This window comes from Echinococcus granulosus (assembly GCF_000524195.1).
Source record: "Echinococcus granulosus chromosome Unknown EG_S00010, whole genome shotgun sequence".
NCBI lineage: Eukaryota > Metazoa > Platyhelminthes > Cestoda > Cyclophyllidea > Taeniidae > Echinococcus > Echinococcus granulosus.
This window is the reverse complement of record NW_020170390.1, coordinates 1,565,406-1,584,464: the sequence shown is the minus strand read 5'-3', so window position 1 is coordinate 1,584,464 and position 19,059 is coordinate 1,565,406. Positions and strand designations below refer to the sequence as shown.

Here is a 19,059-nt window from a genome sequence, read left to right as displayed (position 1 = left end):
TGTTTTAATTTAAATGAAATAATGCTGATGTGCCACTTCCTCAATATAATTTTTGAAGCCCTTATTCAAAATAAACAAATCCTCCCAAAGCTAGATTATGTGGGATGGTGGCTAAGCGCATGAATCATGGTTAAAACAGCTCACGAGATTTGCAGGGTGCTGGTGAAGGTCTGCCCATCAGGTGATGTCTCACCGCCGCCCAACATGCGAATTGAATGTCTGCGACCGTCCTTCACCTTGAAACGGACACTGTCGCCCCGGTACCAGTTAATGTCCACCTTGTCCGCCTGTGAGAAGACTGTACACATCAGGTGCGCCAGTCCATTGGGCTCAACGCTCGCGTTTCTTGGAATGAACACGGTAGGCGGAGGCGCTAGTGAAAAAAAATGGTTCCTTCTAGTTACTTTATCCTTTTTAGAAGGATAGATTTTCGCCTTTTTTCATAACTGACTAAGCAAAGATCGACAACTTTAACGAATTCGTTAAACAGGCCCATTTCGTTCTGTTCATTTTGTACGATGCCGCTCCCAATTTGTAATCTTTGAAGCTATTTGATAGAATCACTGGAAAGTGGCAATGGGATGGTTTTAATCTCAGTACCTTAAATTACGAATTCACGAACTGTTTAGCTTTGTAATATAAATAACTTCAACTACGTAAAAGTATCGACTCACATGTGCACCATAAATATGCAGAGCATCGCAGTGTTCTTCTCGATGGTCATGGGTGGTAATCATCCACTATACAGCCACCGAATTACTCCACCTAATTGCGTACTTGCGGCTAAACGCGAACTTATATGCCCCCACATCCAGCCTGGTCACCTGTAAACATGGATTTCAGGAGAAACTCACGGAGTATAACAACAGCGACCTCGTCTCTTCCCTGTCCCTCTGGTCTTGTTTCTACCCCAATTCCGGTGGGAACCATCACAACCGCGTAGATGCCCTGCGATTCCTCGTTCGCATCATGGAGCGTGTAGGTCACATTAGTTGGTACACTAAAGATGCAAGATGAGCATTAGCCTCCAACTCATTCAAAACACCAAATGCGCTATTATTGAAAATAGGCTACAGAGTGTGATATTCCGGTTGGGTGAGCTGATTCCGATTTTCTCTCTTTGAAATTACCCTTTAACTAAAGCGTTTTTGTGGCGACAGTTAAATCAGAGCATGAAACATTTAGTTGGTTATTCCGCTAGTGAAAAAGAGCCTTATAGCCTTAACATGGTTTATAGTGTTGCCAAATGGGGAAGTAGGTAAAGGACACGGAAAAAGATGGGGTTTTTAAACAGTATTTGCTGCCCTATTTTTTAAACCACAACCACTTTAAACATCTCACTCAGTACTTGTTACGATGCTACGACCAGTGTTTTTTAGGCTAAGACCATATTAGTTTTCATGATGCACATAAGTTTTGAAATAAAAACCTCTTTCATCTTTAAAGTAGCAAAAAAAATAGTTGACTGGCATGAAGCCGATTAACTTGCTTGCAAACAGATAGAAGATCAGGCAATCGGTCCCCTAACGGTTAATTCGACAGCTTGGTGACAACAACATGCAACTTATGGTTAGGCAGTGTACTCATATATGCAAGATAAAAAAGAGGATGGGAAAAACAATGAGACCTGAAGATCTGGTGCTCGCCAGGGAAGTTGATGAGGGGACGGTTGTTCTGGTACCACTTGACACTGAAGGGCACCTCGCTGTCAACAAGGCAGGCGATTTGGGCGGTAGCACCGCGTGCGACCTCCAACTTTGCCGGGCAAGTGACCACCGAGGGACGGGCAGCCCGCGCCAGCAGGGCCACTTTTGAGTACCGCTGGAATGTGTAGCCCTGACTGTCGCGACCTGTGACCTGTCAGGTTGCACACGCTAATAAGTTGCTCATTACAGAGGCTTGGATACTTTTTAGCAATCAAGGTTAAGTTATTAAAAACACTTGAATTTAACCCTTTTGGAGGAAGAATAGTTTTTGCATTTACAGATGTCCAATATACCTAAACGGGGTTACAAGTACTCAGGCAAAGCTCTGGAATCGAATCCAAAAAGGGCCATTTTCAAGGAGTGTTTAAAAACCACGCCCGGATCGTAGCTGAATTCTAAGTGAATTCGGTACCGAATTTAGAAAAACTATTTATGTTTGCTTAAGACCCAACCCATAAGTAGCACGTAAAAATTGGCATTTTGAATCCTTATTCATGCCATAGTGAACCTCAGTGCTAGCTACAAATATTTTTGCTGAAATCGTTAGCCTAAGGTTCGAGGGAATGCAAATTGACCAAATTATGCAATTGATCTTGTCTATCTCGTTCATGTTACGAAAGTGTCCTCCATCGCATATTATTAGATTTCATATATCCAGTGTGTTTCATGACGCCGCAGCTCCAAATCGGATGTAGCAATATAAATCTTGCACCGCTTGGATAATTTATTCGAAATTTAGAGTTCAGCATAAAACTATTGGGAATTCTTATTGTTTTTTCGCTTTGCATGCTTGGATTTTTCGTGACGCGGAAATGCGGCGCACTACTTTGTATCACGCAAGTAACATCTATGGTGTAAGATCTTTGTTTGAATTTATTAGGGTGTTAAATGAAAAGCAGTAGAGTCAAGACGAACTTGGAGGTAGTAATGACCAGGCACGGGGTCCATGGCGTGCTGGCTCACATAAACTTGGCTACCCGGTGTTCGCTCCACCGGCAGACGAACTAGAGCCGTACCGTTCGGTGCACGCAGGGTGATTGCGTCCACACTTCCGGTCATCAGGCGCCCCGTTATGTTGGTCATCAAGTAATTCTTTATGCCTAGGCGGTGGCAAATGTGGACAAGATAACAATACTGGTAGTGCACAAACCCTCCTGGTGATACCGACCTCATCTGCGAGTGATTTTCATCCCCTCTGTTGATTTCATTTCATGGGATTATTCAAGCTTGGCCTAATTTTTCCATGTGGCCTATTGTCTTCTTATTAATTTGTTTGGTTTTATGGAAAATAATGGGAAAGCCCATGTTTATTACAGCCTTTGATATGCCTGTGAGCCATTTATGAAAGTCCAGTAATTTCGGCGATCACATCAGCCCACGATTTTTATGGCGAAATAGGTGAGAAGAGGACAAGAACTAACCAGCTATGGGTTGGCGTGAGGCGCCAAGATTGTAAGGTAGTTGATTGGCGGCAAAGCCAGGCACGAAGTCGATCTCACTGATCCCGGACACGCGAACAGAGTGCCATTGACCGCCTAGGTTCTCCTCGCCCGAAACGCTTGGCTGGCCGCTCACCTCAGCGCTCACCTCTAGCGTCCATGTGCCCGGGGTCGGATGGTCGATGGAGGCCACGAACACATTGGGTACCGTCTTCATTAACTGTCGCAGTCCATCTTCTTTCGTTATTAGCTTACCTTTAAGGACAAAAATGTCATTCACCCACCTTCTGACTGACGTTACACTTGATTTGTGTTGTCACTATCTGCGTCTTTCAATCAACTCCAGGTCGGAGTTTAGTTAGGAAATTTGTTCGCTTCATGTTTCAATTGAAAAAAGCCCGTATTATACTACCAGTGAATGAAAAGGAAAGCACTGGACGCCAAAGTGTTTACAGCTTAGTTCAATTCGACTTAAACCCCATTTTATTCACGTATTTAGAACAGTTAGTGCTACCCAACTTTTACCTGAATATTTGGCCATATTCAGAAATTAACGACCCTTTTAAACAGAGTTTTTGGTAGTTTATAACACGGTTCTTTCGCAGATAAGGTAGTTGAAAATTTTACTGCTCTTAAATACCACATATATAAGCTTGTAAGTCGGAAATTGTGTGAATTCGGTCCGCACTTAGAAAAATTTTATGGAGTTTCAATGACTGCCAAAAGTACCTCTACCCCAAACAAGAAGCGGGAAATTATCAACGGAACGGTATGCATGGAATTTAATTCTAATGCTTCTGTGACATTTATTATGCTTAAGAGGCATGGCAACCGGGAGGTCTAACAAAACTGCTGATTTCGTACAATGAAAAATAGCTTTTTCAGGAGGGGGCCACGTTTTAATGAGTGCACACCATCAGTTGTCCATATCCACCCCTATCGAGTTAAGTTGAACTATTCGCCATTCAATGGGTTTGGTTCTTTCAACTGTCGAAAAACTCACTGACCTTCGGGATCTCGAATTCCCACTTTGATTGAATCATTGGTTTTGTAGTTGGTCACCTGAATAGTAAGTTGAGAGAGGTGGGTATCCACCGGGAAACTGTAGGTCTTGGCTGTCGTCTCCCATGTGTCTTGCTGGAGAACCTGAACCTTCTGTGACTCCACGGCTGCTTCAATGACCCGCATGAACTTGAATTAAGGTTAAATACGTTAAATAAACAGAGGGCGCTTCTTGGATTGCATTACTTCGTTTGTACATTCAGACTATTTAAAACTGCTCTAGAGAACACAACTGCTGATAAGATCGGTTTGTAATAAGTAGTTATGATAATTAGAGGAAAATATCACCGTGGCAGTATTTGAGTAACATTGATGATAACTTTGGGGCCATCTTAAAACCTTTTGGATAGTTAAGAAAGAAGGTTTTTCTGTACTTTTTGCATTCCCAGTTCTAGTTGCCTGGAGAGAGCAATAAACTACACCTTCTTTTTTTACTAACCTAGCCTTCCAAGTATGCCAAAAAAATGCAACAAGTGTGGAAATTGTTGATTACCTCTTTGACCTGGCGCTTTCCGATTATGTAGACTTGGCCAGAACTAACCGTTGCTATTTCCTGATAAGCCTTGAACCCAGGTTCGTCAGTTGTATTGCAAAATCCCGTCAAAACAAAGACAACCTAGTTGGAAAGGTGTTATACTGGTTAGATTTCCCGTATTTGACTGGGATAAATGGTCACAAAGCGCAAAAATATGGCAGTTTAGCAGCGAACAGCTTTGATACGTTATTTGGCAAAGATCATTTGGAATTTTACGTGGCTGCTAATGTCTTAGTCTTCTTGGGCTCACTTAATCGCTCCCCCACGTTGGAATCAGCTATACGCCAACTCAAAGTTAAGGACCTTCGCCAACAATTCAGGCAATTGCGCCTTTGCAGTAAGGACAGCTGCCGGTTGGTCTTAAGATTTTGAACGTATTATCCTAACAAGCCCTGGTTTAAAAAGACTTGGGAAAAGCAGTAGTTTTACATTCAGTGCAGTGATCCATCAAAATAACGCTCATTCGCTCCACATTGGAAGAAGTTTGTAGTCACATTAAGACCTTGACCCAGGGGAAATAAGGACATAGGACATAAAATGAACAGTGGTAGCCTTGCCCAAACGGAGGTGCGCTGGTCAGATGACAGCTGATGACATAACACAGGTGACAGGTCAAACATTCACAATGGTCATCCGTCACGATTTCGTCCTACCTCCTCACCCGCCGCTCATTTTATGGACACGTGAATTAGCACCTACTAGGCAAATAATGCCCTTTTGGTTGCCTCTTTCCACGGTGTGAGAGGCAATTGCCGCCTTATTCAGGTGATTGATTTGATCTAAGAGAAGGCTATGATTTTGGGTGTACGAAGGTTAATGAAGCGATCCTGAGTGTTCCACGTTTCTAGCACTTTGTTAGATTCCTTAAAATTAAGGTGCATACATTGAATGCAATAACTGCTTCTCTTATGAGGCGGTTTAAGCATTTTAATCGCTGTAAAATCCAAATATGTAATTTATGAATAACTGTAAAGTCGACTGAGTTAAAAACACGATGAACTTGTGTGCCAAAGGTACTGTGAGACGAGAGCAAAAGAGCAACCATGTAGTGGGAGAGAAATTTTGGCAGCCAGTCAAAGAAGGAGGACTGCCTACATCTCATTTTGCTTGAGAGCACTCTGAAGCAATGTGGGGGAGAAATGTCGGTGACTTAGGCAACTCAAATCACATGTCTTTCTACCGGTAACAAAAACAATTTAGAATATTCAATTCCTTGTCCATACAAACGGAACAATTTGGATTATGAAAATATGGTTGTACGATAACGGCAAAAGTAAGTTTGCAAACCAAGATTATGAAATCAGCTCTTTCGCTTCCACTCTAAAGCAGTGAATATTTCCTTTCCCCGGATAGATCGCTCACCAATAAAATGATTCAGTAACTAAAGTTGAAGTAATTTGGTTCACTCAATGGGCACCGCAAACAATGGCTAATTTTGAGAAGTGCCATGGCAGTTTACAGCCCCAGAAAAAGCCCACAACTCACAATTTTGGGATTGTATAGTTATACGCACTTATTTTTCTTCATTTGTTGATAAATTAACCTTTCTTATAGGTTCTGCCTTTCAATCCTCCTTTATTGTCTAGTAAGTCATGATGATACACTTTTTGAGTGCCAGTACTGCCATTGCCCTTACGGTTACTAAAAAGATAGGAATAATGGCAGGGTGTTAGTCACTCCAGATCTCTTGACTGTTTGATCTTTTGGATGGGTCACAATTAGTCAGTGGCAAGCGTTATTTCTCCGTGCCCTCACTCGCGCTTTGTTTACTCAAATCTGAGGACTAGACTACGGCCTAGCTCAAATCAGCAACGTGAGCTGGCTTTTACCAGTGGAGTTGTGAGTGGAGATATTAAAATAAGATGGAGGGAGGACTAGATGGGAAGAAGTAGATAATATTGGGAAACAGTCTGAAATCGCAACATTTACCTTTTTGTGAGCATCGACATTGCAAAGGCGGAAGACGTTTCTGGGATTTCGGTGTTTCCTGCAGCATCTTCTCCCCCCCCCGCCCCTACCTGTGCATCACGTGGTGATAATGGTTTGGCAAATAATTCCTACATAGGGACGTTTCATAAGGCACATCTCTTCTCCACCCAGGATTGAGTTGATTAAAAATCACTTTTATTGTCATGTCTACAGTTGGTTGATTATGAGACGGCTCTAGCCGCAAAAAAATTATCAAATACGACTTCGGAAATGCAGGCCTTAGCCTTGACCGGAGTTTGCCTTTTGAAATTGACCGCGTGAAAAGTGCGTTCAAGACTCACTTGTAAATTCACTTTGCTTCAAAAGGCAGCAAAAGCAGTTGTCTGCGAGGTGCAACATCCAAGGGCATCTGTAAAAACATCTGTTTCCTCAAAGCGGTTTGATTCATAATAGGCCAAAATTTAGCCCAGGCTCATCCTACTGGAAGCCGCAGATCTAAATTAACTTTTTGGATGAGGACAGATATCGATACTACTCTTCCTATCAAAGGCTCTATTCAATAACTCATAAGAGCTCTAACTGGCTGCTTGCCTGACTCTGTTTTTTCTGAATGAGATTCAAGACACGCGGGAGGCGATCGTAGTCCTTGGCGCTGCTGTCAGTAAAGACATAGATGAGGGAGTTTGGTTGGGCTGCCTCGAGTGCCATCTCAATGCCAGTGATGGTCATTTCTGGACAGTCGCCGCCACCTTGTGTGTAGACACCTTCCAGGTACTGGTAGAACGTCTTGGTCGAAGTTGTCACCCGTGCTGGTCCAACATCTAGGTGCAGTGACGAGTGTTATTTACAGCGGCCCCTCTTCATCAGGCCTCTCGCGTGTTTATATTCTCAAAATTCACTGCTAAACCCGTTTTGAGCCAATTTACATATTTCTGAGCCTTTGCATTGACTGAGAGTTATCCACTGGGCTAGTCTGGCGAAAGAGTACATTCATTCATGAAATAAAAAATTTAGTCGACTCAATCCTCCAGTAAATAGCCGAAGAGCATAACTTCTTAATCGTCATTAGTACAAAATGAAAAGTTTTAGGATTACCACAAACTGGGTGAGTTAAAAACTGCATTATACTTCTTATTTGCTATTGTGATGGGTTAAAATAATTATAAGACCTTGATTAGAAACTAAAGCATCATTTGGTTACTGGATTTTGGAAGAAAGCGTCGCTGTCTTTGACAGCATTTGCAAATATGTAGATTTTCCCCCTATTTTTAAATTCCATCGCAAAGAAACAAGAAAAACTAAGCTTCTTTGATGGGGTACACTAAAATATCTTGCCTGGATGTACGGTTTTTACCTTTTCTTGTAATCTCCAAGAAAGAACCACCAAAAAACCTTAACTATTTTCTATCCATGCCTAATCGTCCATTTCTCGTTGCGCCTGTGGCCACAACTCGAATGATAAATGTAATGAGGTGCGAAAGTATCCAAGATTCATTAATCCAACTTCATTCTGCAGCAATCCAGGTTAGGGATAAAAGTTCCCTTTAGGCATGGAAACAATCGTCAACTGACAATGAATCTTTGCAAAAAAGATGATTAATTTTGACATTCCGATATCATAGAGATTGGCTATTCAGGATATTCATAAAACTGCCTTACTGTTCCAAAATTCACACCATCTACAGCTACAGAGACAAATTCTGCGGTGCAACTTCTACGACATTAAACTGTCCCATACGAGAGGCGTCCAAAATCACATTGAGGCATTCATCTTGTAAAAGTAGCACTTCAGACTGAAAATCTGCAAAAATTACCACATAACAGTTTGAATTGGGGGCTTTGGACACGATGAGTAAGCTTTTCCGATATAGCTAAGGGACTACTTATTTAGTGGAATTTATAGAATTTAGCAGATGAATTGAATATGACAGCTGAACCTTATCTTGGAACGTACACCTGACATTTACTATGGAAAGTCGTCTTTAGATGCGAACTCACCAGGATCGTGCACTTTGACCAAAACGAAGTCCTTAATTAGGGCCTCCCGCCCCTTCTCCAAATGCCTTTGAAGGATCCTTCGGGCACCCAACTTGACTTGTTTCAAGTCGTCACCCATGGATCCTGTCGAGTCGAAGACAATAGCCAAAGAAATTGATGATGGCATACTCTCGGTGTTTGAACCGCCCTCATACACCTGCAGAGGTGGTGGCTGTGCATCCAGGTAGCCGGAAATGTAGCCGAGGGATTGGGACTGGGGACCTCCGTAGAAGGATTGGGATTCCCATGCCCTCGTGAAGAGGGAAACCAGGTAGAGTAGAAGGAGCAGCAGCCTCATTACCACCGATGCAGGAAGACAAGTGGCCGGGGTCGGGCGTGCAAGCATCCTGGCGGTTACGCATGTGGGCTAGAGCTGGCCAATGGGTGCCAGGGTGTGTGTATGTGTGTCAGTCGTGAACCAATCACAGTAAGAGTGGTTGACGTGTTTGCAGGGCCATACACTAGCAGTGCTATAGGCCGACTTGTCATCCCCCTCGCCAGGGGAGCGGGGGGCATGAGGGTGGGTTTGTGTGACTAATCTCCTCTCAGACCAGCTTCTAAACCGGCCCAATAACAGACACTAACGCCTAAAATTCGCAAAATGCAAGGCTCGTACGGTTCCTCATTTTTGTCAACTTCGTAGTCACGGTTTTTGCGAAAAAAGGTTTCATTTTAGACCAAGGCCGCTACAATAAATCATGGACAACTAGTCCAGTTCTCTTATGCTTCATTTCGTCTACTCGTCCATTTTTTCGTTTCGAGCATAGGAATACATGCTTGAGAATGAAAAATTAGAATGAGGCCGTTCATGCCTGTTGGAAAGATTAGTGGGACATAGGTACACATCTCGCCCAGGTAAAGCTAACATCAGCAGGATAGGAATTTCAATCTTATATCAAATAAAATACATCGATTTGGTACACAAAATTAGTATATTGTTTGAAAAGCATCAAATGAGACACAGTTTCTTAAAATTGTTTATACAATTGTTAATTAAACTACTAAAGGTTATTACAAGTTGTAAATACATATTGATATATAACTGTTTCACCATCTAAATGTAGCAAATGTCAAATAGATTATGTTGAAGACTCCCTAATTCAAGAAAATGTGACATTAATTTCTTCATGAACACCAGATTAATCGAAGTTCATGCTCTTTGCCTCACCAATGACTAAAATTGGATCGCCTTATTTTATTTTGGACCTCTAATCAGTAGGGAGAATTGGCCTGTTGTAGTTTAAAATGTAAACGGGTAATTTTGGTTAAATAATAACCAGCTAAATTGCTAATTACTTACATCTTATTTAGCCCTTTTAATACCTCCAGAAACTCACCTTGGGAATAAGCAGAATGGAGGTGGTAATTCACTCCCCTTCCCTCCCTCCTCAGCCTTTGCTTGTACCCATCCTCCCGGAAATTTACGGGATGTATTAACTCCCGCGGTTCCTCCATGCAAGCAGTACCTCTACGTGACCGGATTTGGCTAAAGTGCTATTTGAGTGCAGTTGAAATACTGGACTTATCACCGCTTTTTTATACAAAAAACCCTTATTATTTGCTTTTCTAGATTTAAGCCCTTGGGTCCTTGACGGTAAATAATGCCCCTGGTTCTAAACACTAACTTCAATCTTTTTAAAGAAAAAAACAGGAACTTTGCCGTTAACCCTTACCCAGTACCGTAACATTGACATTCAATAAGTCTAGACAACCGCACTGCCTCCCACAATAAATGAGATGGAAACTAAAATTCGTCTTATGAATTTTTTCTTTTTTCTTTTCTCTGTGACATCTTTGAGAACAAGACAGTTGAATGTACACAGGACAATTTGATGTCAGTTGCTTCTCCACGCTACCCTTCATTTATGTAGTCTTGTCCTCACTCTTGTTAGACTGCTTTGTTTTCATCAACCATTATTAATAGAAAGTTATTTCAAAGAAAGCTGCATATGTTTCAGTGCTCTCCTTGTTACATGTCCCTTGGTATGAAATTGGTTACCGGGGCCACTTCACCGATATTTATCTGTAATACTTTGTTGTTTGTTGAACTCTTCGTCTTGACTCCACATTTCTACTTCCGTTGGACGGCAGGCCTTCCAGCCATGCTACTAGTTGCTTAGTTCTTCTGTGCGCAAGCAATACATATTCTGCCCTGGTAGTATTTCTTCTTTCGCCTTCGGGGAAGTCGTGAGGTGCTACACATCATCCACTTTCTGTCATTAATAAAGAGGAAAAAGCAGTAAGCACTACTGCCAATACTTTTCGCGCGTATGGTCATAGAATTGAGTTTCTCTTGCTAAATCTTTTGCCGAAAGTGGAAACGTTTGCTTATTCGTATTTAGCATAAAGAACTTAAAAACAAGATTGGGGAAGCAGTTGGTATTTGGGAAGCCGTCTTTACTACATAAGTGTTGTGGACAACTAGAAGAAATATTTTTCTTTGCCCTGATATCAATAATTCAGACGTAGCTCTTTGTAGGATTTCATAAAGAAAGTAAATAACTTTCATAGCCAAATGTGGTGTGTATGTTTACTTCGACCGTGCAGGAATTCCGCCTTAATTCACACCTTAAATGTCACGTTCCTTAACTGTCATAAAAGCAGCCTTCTATGGGACCGTACTGTGACTAAATCTAGAGCTTAAAAGCAAAGTATTTTTGACAGATGGAATGACTTGACTTTGACACCCTCCAGACGGAGACGCAGCTAACCCTACCCAATGTGGCATGTGGACGTGTCGTTTGTGAGAGCCATCCTATCGATACCATGTAAATGGTTTTGAGTAGTTTCTATCATGCATAATTGCACCGATTTACTAAACCGTTATGTGAAAGTGGATTATAACTGCATTCAACTAGTTTTTGGAAAGGGGAGGTTTGATGTTCATCACCTAGTGGGCACTAAAACCAGTCCAGGTTTGCAACCGTATTGTGTTGTCAACCCACACCTTGCGAATTACGATCAACACTGCACCAAGGTTATATGCTGTTTTCTAGTAAGTCATAAAAACATGGACACAGTAGCCATATATGATAAATGAATGCCTCCAAAGAGATGTTGCAAATTGGCAGCAAATTTTACTGATTTCGTATTTGTGATTCCATCCAAATCAACATAAAGACGAAAGAGGCTGGTTTACAACATACATCACTGGGTCGACACACTGCACCATTTGTGGGGACTTCACTAAGTATTTAACCTTTCTGAGAGGTTTAAAATGAGCAAAAGTTAACCGCCGCACACCATCCATTCCAACTGAAAGTACCTTGGGACGTATATTCACCTGAACAACGTACATAAATCCAATCACCTAATTTTAGGAGTGAGAATCTCCCAAGCTCGGCCACGACTACCTGGTTGTGTGTATTTGAAACGGCGGAGGTGGTCGAAAGCCGGCTAGCCGTTGATTATGCGTGCCACTTGTGTGCAGGCGCACACACCGACGTGCAACTTCGTGCCGCAGAATGCAATTGATGCGCGTGTGTCGACATTGGTGAATACCTATTTATAGAATTTGGGAGTGGCATGAAACACTGTACCAAAGCCTGGACACTGTACACAGGACGCAACATAGCAGTTCAAATCAAAACTTTCCTTCCAGCCATGCCAAGATGTCTTAGCGGTCAGATTTTGTTTCATTTCTTGAATGAATTTAGACGCCTGAACTTCCCCTCACTTTTTCCGTCTTTCGGCAAATTTTGTGAAGTAAATTTTTTTCACAGATACCTAAAGTGGATAAATTATATGCAGTCTTATTCAAGGTGCAAATAGAAGGACGTTAATTGAACGCTATCTTGCTCTTTCGCTCTGTGGTTCTATTTCAAATTACGCAATCCCCAAGATACCCAAGGTCTGGTTGCTCCTACTTCATTAATTACCGTTGATGGAAACGTTTAAAATGCTAGCCTCATATTTGAATGGAAGCATTCTTTAAAGAGGCATACTGTGAGAGCGATAATGGGAGTTGAATTCTCTCTCTCTCTCTCTTTGGTTCGTCTCCACTCATGCCGATCAATGTGCATTCCAACATTAGCAAGTTGCAATGGCGGTAACTCTGTTGTGAGAGTTCAGTTTTGGTACAAAAAGAATTGCTCTGTGACGAGCATTCCAGGCCCATTGGGTTTGATGTCTCTTGACTAAGCATATTGCTACTTCTTTGTATCTTTGAGAGTCCCTTTATGTCATTTTGGGGAGTGACACCCATTGTAGTGTTCTAGTGGCTCATAATGCTGTTTGGTCTTAGTAGACGAGTTTCATTTTATCTTACAGCACAACTATGCTTGTGTCTAACTGAAATCTGCCTACCACGCTGATAACAGGGGATTTTGGAACAAGGTGATGAAAAACCTTCATAAAGACTAATATGCCCTTCATCATTTGGTCTGATAACTGGATTTACTAAAATCCAAACAGTTAGAATGGTTAAAAATAAAGTGCGCAGAAATTTCGAACCATGACCTTTGCCTCTACGGCATTTAACTGACATTCATAGTCTGCTATCGTGCCCTATGGTTAGCCCAAGCAGCTGTGGGATCCCTTTTCATAAGTGATTCCGATGCTTGGCATTTCCCATCACCACGGATTCATAAGTGGTTCACAGACCTGAAGGAAAGCTTTCGCGCCCTACCCCCTCCTGGTGGCTAAACACCTTTTACGCCATAAATTCTTTGCAGACAGTTCTCGAACGTCAAAAACTGTGAAGAACGTATGCCGCAAGTGAACCGTTCATGTGTCTAGATGAGTCAGTACACTTAGGGTTTCACGGATTCTCCTCTTCCCTTTTCATTTCTCCTTCGCTATTCGACATTTCGCCTCAAGTGAATGTGGGCACAGAAACAAAGTTGCATCATAATTCAGATCCGTTAGCAATTTTCAAGGCACTATTTGCCGATCATTGATGATGCTTAACGTTAGTGAGTCATTTACTCGTGGGTCTGGCCCTGCATCCAATTCCAGGAATCCCCGTATGACAAGACTAGCCGTGCGGTATTTGACATCCGTATCACTTCTTTTAATAGATGGGAGATGTGATTTTCTGAAAAGCATACCTCTTCACTTTGCGGTACAGTCACACAAAGTACTAATTGCGGGTGCTTTTGTTTGGGCTACAAGATGATTCTGTAATTTCAATTAACCAATTCCAGACTCCTCATGGCAGTTGTATTCGACTACCAACATAATGGAAGGCCCGGCTGTTCCCACTGGCCAACTTGTAATCCAATGGTGTAGCCCCATCATTGCAGCCAAAGGTGCCGAAAACTCAACCCATTTACAAATTCCTTATAATTCACACGTTTTTAACCCCCGCTGGCCTGTTCTTCCGTGCGTGAGAAGCCCCAAACACCAGTCATTAGCATCGGCTGTTTTCTTTAAAAAATAAGCCTGAGCTTGTGTACAAACGCGGATCCCCTGATCGGTATACACAAGACGGCCATTCACCACATCACTCCTCGGAATTCCCCTACCTAAGGTATTTTGAGGTCGCTGCTTTGTTTACGCAACCGATGGTGGGATCTGCAAAAGCCAATAAACGTTTGATCTCTCCCTTCACTTACTTAATCTTTGCTGCCTCTAATGGGTAAATCATCTACAGTTACGGTGGAAGTTGCCACTTGCTATTTATCATGCATCTTAAGGTAACGAATACGGCATTCGAAACGCACTAAAAGAATATCATCGTTTGCCTACTGCTATGTTCTGCTTGTTCGTAACCCTATTTCACGCGCGGTCTGTCTGCTGAGCAAAAATTACTGTGCAGTTAGAAGGCGAAGACCTCTGAGTGGGATAGTCATTCTCAACTCATTTTCACCGTCCACGCAACCACACGAGAAAACTGCGGTGATAAAGTTTCTCCATTTTCCCCCATCCTCTGGCATTTATGCGTAAATGTCAAAACACAGAGAGAAGGCTCTCTAGTTGCTCAATGGGAGTGTGTAGCAAGTACTTCTTTGTACCCTATAGCACACGGTAGGCGATGTAAAAATTGAAAAGCACGAAGTCCTATACGGTGACCTTTTTACAACTTTGAAGGCAGCTTCAATCAGGGCATTTGTTTTTGTTCTCGTACATGCACCTATGCATGGCTGCATTGGCCGGTGATAGTTCAAGCCGAAGGTTTGTACCTCAATGAATACCACCTGCACCCACCATGGACAATGCCAAAATTAAAACCGAAACGCCGTTTCCAAAAGGCACGATAGCTTAATCGAAAGCATAACTTCTTAGAAAGTGTAAGCTCTCCCATGTTCGGCTTCCTTATTGATACGAAACAATGGCATGGCATCACCGCCGGACAAAAACACAATCCGAGTTGACAATAGCATCAAAGCGCCGTTCAGAGCATGGTTTTTTGAGCTGAAATATATTGAGCCGACTCCGCAACTAAAAACTGTTCTAAACAGAACCACGGTTGTAAAAGACACTTTTAGCTGTGGACAGCACAACACATTCGCCGAAAAAGGTAGTTATTTACCTTATTTTCCAGAATAATACCAACAGTTGGTTCTCTGACAGGCTATAAAGACAAGACTGACCGTTCCAAATGAGAAAATCGCCAGTTGTCATTTTCGCAGTCAATAAACCAACAAATCCGACCGTTCCCACATCTCTTCCAAGATGTTGAGGCAAAAAGCAAATTTGGGTTCAATCAAAAACTACGCATTTGCGTTTTTGCGCGAGTGTGATATTCTTACAGGAAACAACAATGATTAGAAAATTGGCAGGCGAGACTTATAATGCACAGAATCCCCCCAACTTTATTAACAACTTGACAATTAAAACCTGAACGGAAAATACGAAAAAACAACTTGGACACTTTGAAAACCAATTTTACGTTGAGGTGGATTCCTACTGGTTAAGCGATAAATTCCTCTTAGTAAAGTTAAAATTTATTGTTATATAAAATTGGCGTCCCAAATCAAAGAAAAAATAACAAAGTTTTACGCACTCCAGCAGGATGATGGTAAATGGATACGACCTTTGACGGCTCCCTCCACAAGAAATTGCTGAAAAGATTAACATACCTCAGACAATGTGTACAACCTCACAAAAATGCGCATTTATCAAGCCAATGTACATTAAGCCAAACATTTAACCGAAGGCATATACACATGGGGGAAAATTATAAAGCAACAGGAATTGAACTACCTCACTGTAAGTACTTAATAAAGCTGCCCATTGAGACAAAATCTACACAAATGTATTCCAACGACTAGCCATTAAGCAAACATTTCGAATTGCACTAGTGTCAGATGGAGGTCCTCAAAACTTCTTCCGCCCATGTTACTTATTTACATTCAGTAGCAGTTGCTCAGCGTAGGTAGGGAGATGACACCAAACCTTGCTTACCTTGAGTGGGATGCAGGCGTCAACGAGGTCAAGACCCAGACCCCTGAGACTAAGCACAGCGTCAGAGACGCCGCAACGTGCGCTGAGGCGACGGATTAGGGCAAGTTTTGAGGCAAGAGGTCCGTCCATCTTTAGAGGTCCACCAAATACCTCGTCAGGCGCATATAGTGCCTGAATGCTCTCAATAAAGACACCCAAAGGCAAGACTGAGCGCTGACGCTCGGAGGTGAAGTGAGAAAGGTGCCTGGAATCCGCTACAATGCAAAGGTAAAAAGCGTTTATTCCTTCCCCTTGATGACTCTAAGACTGTTCCCACTATTCCGAGAGATCCCGCAACACAGATACAGGTGCAGAGCAATATAAGAACAAATTGATAATTGGTAATGTAGAGCATCTCAAAAGCGTGAGTTAGTGAGTTAAGAAGTCGCATCTTTGGCCCTACCAAACAGCGCATGAAATGCGTCGGTTTCATCAACTTACCGATATCCTCGCCACAGAAAAGAGACCGATTAATGGTTTCAGCAAGACAAGCGGCATCCCCAAAGCCCATGTTCACACCCTGGCCAGAAAGCGGCAATATACGATGGGCCGCATCTCTACAATTAGAAATTTGAGGCTAATCCTGCTGTACAAAATTTCGTCATTTTAAGCAGAGAAGCAACAAAAACAGGGGACCAATAAAATAGTTCAGAGCCTGAAATAATGGCCCACCCAATGAGGGCCACCCGAGGTCCATGATAGAAGGTGCAGTGACTGAAACTGAGAGGAAACTGAGTCCGAGTGCCAGGCTGCACAGAGAGCACCTTAGGTGGAACAAAGGAGGTTTGCTTTTTCGACACACTCATACGGATGATATTTGAGAGAGCGGAGACGAAACCACTTGGCTGATAGCAGGGCTGTGACATGTGGCAGTTGAGTTCATTAACAAACTCCTCGTCACTGAGAGCCATCAGACGCTTCGCCTCGGATCGAGTTGTACTCCAGGTCACAGAGCATCTCTCCGGACCGAACTGACTTGCATAAAGTAAACATCAATGAGTTTACTTACTGACGCCCCCAACTTATCACAATTCAACTACATAATAATTCCTGCTCATTCTTTTGTGGCTGTCATTATGCATTCTAAGTTACATTTCATTACATTCCTTGTGCACAAAAAAGAAGCAATCTCTATTCAAAAGTAAAAAAAGCGCAGCCTCGAATGCTGGCCAATAAAGTCAAGGATCATGAAATAATGGAAAACAAGTATTTAACAATAAACTACCGGTAAGAAAGCTATTGGACCAGTCTCGGTAAAGCGCTGCCACGCAACCGTGTAATCATATTCCTAGATGTTGACAAAGAGAGTAAAATTTAGAACAGACATGGTAGAAACCAATAACCGCATTTAATTTCGGAATTGTATGATCGCTGCGTCCTATTAGCAAATATTATTCAAATTACAATAATTAAGTGTCGGAAAATGAAGGTAATACCACATACAGGACCAAGATTAAGGTTTGCAATAATTGCCGATTGATCATGCTGCCACCCGATTGTGTGAATGCCTGAGGCTTTTCGAACGTCTGAATCAAATCCGTCAGCTCCCACCTAAACCAGGTGTGTTAAGCCGTATGAACAAAACTAAGCCACAAAATGCGTACCAATAAAGATGTTTTAATGGTAGTTTTTTCATCCGTGCCGCGTTGACGAATGGATAACTCAGGGAAATCGGGATCAGAAAACGCTTTCGGCATACGCAAGTTTTCTGCCACCGTATCGTACAACACCTCAATAGATCCAGGACGAGCATCGGTACCAGATTCGGCTGCGAATTTCTCAACGGGCTTTATGAGAGATGACACTATGAGGTCGTTTTCGACTATGTATCCCATCACATCGTTCGGATTTGACCGTTCCAGAAGAAGACTAGCTGATGTGCCGTTTTCGATAACCTACGTGTAAAGCATAGTAACTAGCGCAAATACCTTCATCTTTTGGATGGCCCTATAACGTGTATTCTCGATTTCACTCCATGCACCCACCCCTAGATAATTAGCATCATCTATCAAATCTCACCTTCCAGAAGACTACGACTTGTGGGGGTAATTGCAACCACGCGTACGCAATGATTGGGACGTTTGACATACTCCTTCTTGGGCCCACCCTCAATCAGTAAAATTCTTTTATTTCGCAACATTGGTTGTAAGCCTTAGTGAATGATAAGTAATTGGTGCCTACCTGCAAACGCAGCAAAACCAAATCCAACCATGCCACCACCGACCACAACTACATCATAATGTGATCTAAGCGCTTGCGAAGAGAGTAAACGATGTGGATGTTGGACGGGCGAGGCAAGACGCAACAACCTAACGAGCATACCGCTGAAGAACAACACGCATCCAAAAGTCGCGGCAAGGCACATCACAAAAGTGGAAAATTAGGATAGGTTAAAAGTGAGTGCGTAATTTCACACAAATTGCACACAAACAACAACTTTCGCAGCATAATTTGCATGCAGAAAATATGTAATTGGAGTGGGTACGGAGACTTTAATAAATCTCATGCCCTTTTTGCTTCCGCAGACAACGATAAGCATTCAAAACCATTACCAACATTTTTAAGTAGAAAATTTGCAGCATTTCATTAAATACTTGACACGTTTGCGAATCCGCATCCTCATAGCTTTAAAATGTAGGACTGACCTTTAAAATGCCGTTAAATATGTTATCATTTTGCTATAGGTGGTAGGTTTATGGAAACCCAATTTACTCTTCAATGAAATAAAATTTGAGCATAGGGCTTTAAAAGGAATTTAGCTTTACGTGGGTGATGAGGGTGCATGCAACGAGTCCGGCCATCATGACTGATTGTCACTTTTCCTACAATTTTACTCGAATTTTATGGAAAAGATGAGTCACGGAGACACTCTAGTACGCTGAAGCCTTGTTCACACACATATTTTAAATTCACGAGCTCTCTCGTCTTCTCAGCTTTTTCCTTTCACTCTGTCGCGTGTCCTCTG

The 19,059-nt window shown here is 42.2% G+C and overlaps 3 protein-coding genes across 3 annotated transcripts in view; all 3 read right to left on the bottom strand. All coding sequences in view use genetic code 11, as the record gives it.

The window, feature by feature from the left end:
- EGR_02369 (Hemicentin-1) overlaps positions 1-4,333 on the bottom strand; it is a gene marked incomplete at both ends in the record, with an annotated part of 45,794 nt that extends 41,461 nt beyond the window's left edge. The window contains 6 exons of the mRNA XM_024491618.1: positions 145-373; positions 855-1,000; positions 1,628-1,857; positions 2,622-2,806; positions 3,128-3,400; positions 4,153-4,333. Coding sequence (XP_024354124.1) covers positions 145-373; positions 855-1,000; positions 1,628-1,857; positions 2,622-2,806; positions 3,128-3,400; positions 4,153-4,333 — 1,244 coding nt within the window. The remainder of the gene's footprint in view (positions 1-144; positions 374-854; positions 1,001-1,627; positions 1,858-2,621; positions 2,807-3,127; positions 3,401-4,152) is intronic.
- Positions 4,334-7,235: 2,902 nt separating this feature from the next.
- EGR_02368 (Hemicentin-1) lies at positions 7,236-9,054 on the bottom strand (the record flags this gene model as incomplete). Its single annotated transcript, XM_024491617.1, has 2 exons — positions 7,236-7,492; positions 8,670-9,054. The coding sequence occupies 2 exons, from the start codon at positions 9,052-9,054 to the stop codon at positions 7,236-7,238; spliced, it is 642 nt and encodes a 213-aa protein (XP_024354123.1).
- Positions 9,055-15,646: 6,592 nt separating this feature from the next.
- Positions 15,647-18,414, bottom strand: EGR_02367 (Ubiquinone biosynthesis monooxygenase COQ6; the record flags this gene model as incomplete). Its single annotated transcript, XM_024491616.1, has 10 exons — positions 15,647-15,712; positions 16,056-16,309; positions 16,401-16,651; positions 16,767-17,065; positions 17,320-17,382; positions 17,538-17,645; positions 17,699-17,989; positions 18,023-18,081; positions 18,114-18,245; positions 18,276-18,414. The coding sequence occupies 10 exons, from the start codon at positions 18,412-18,414 to the stop codon at positions 15,647-15,649; spliced, it is 1,662 nt and encodes a 553-aa protein (XP_024354122.1).
- Positions 18,415-19,059: the final 645 nt, after the last annotated feature.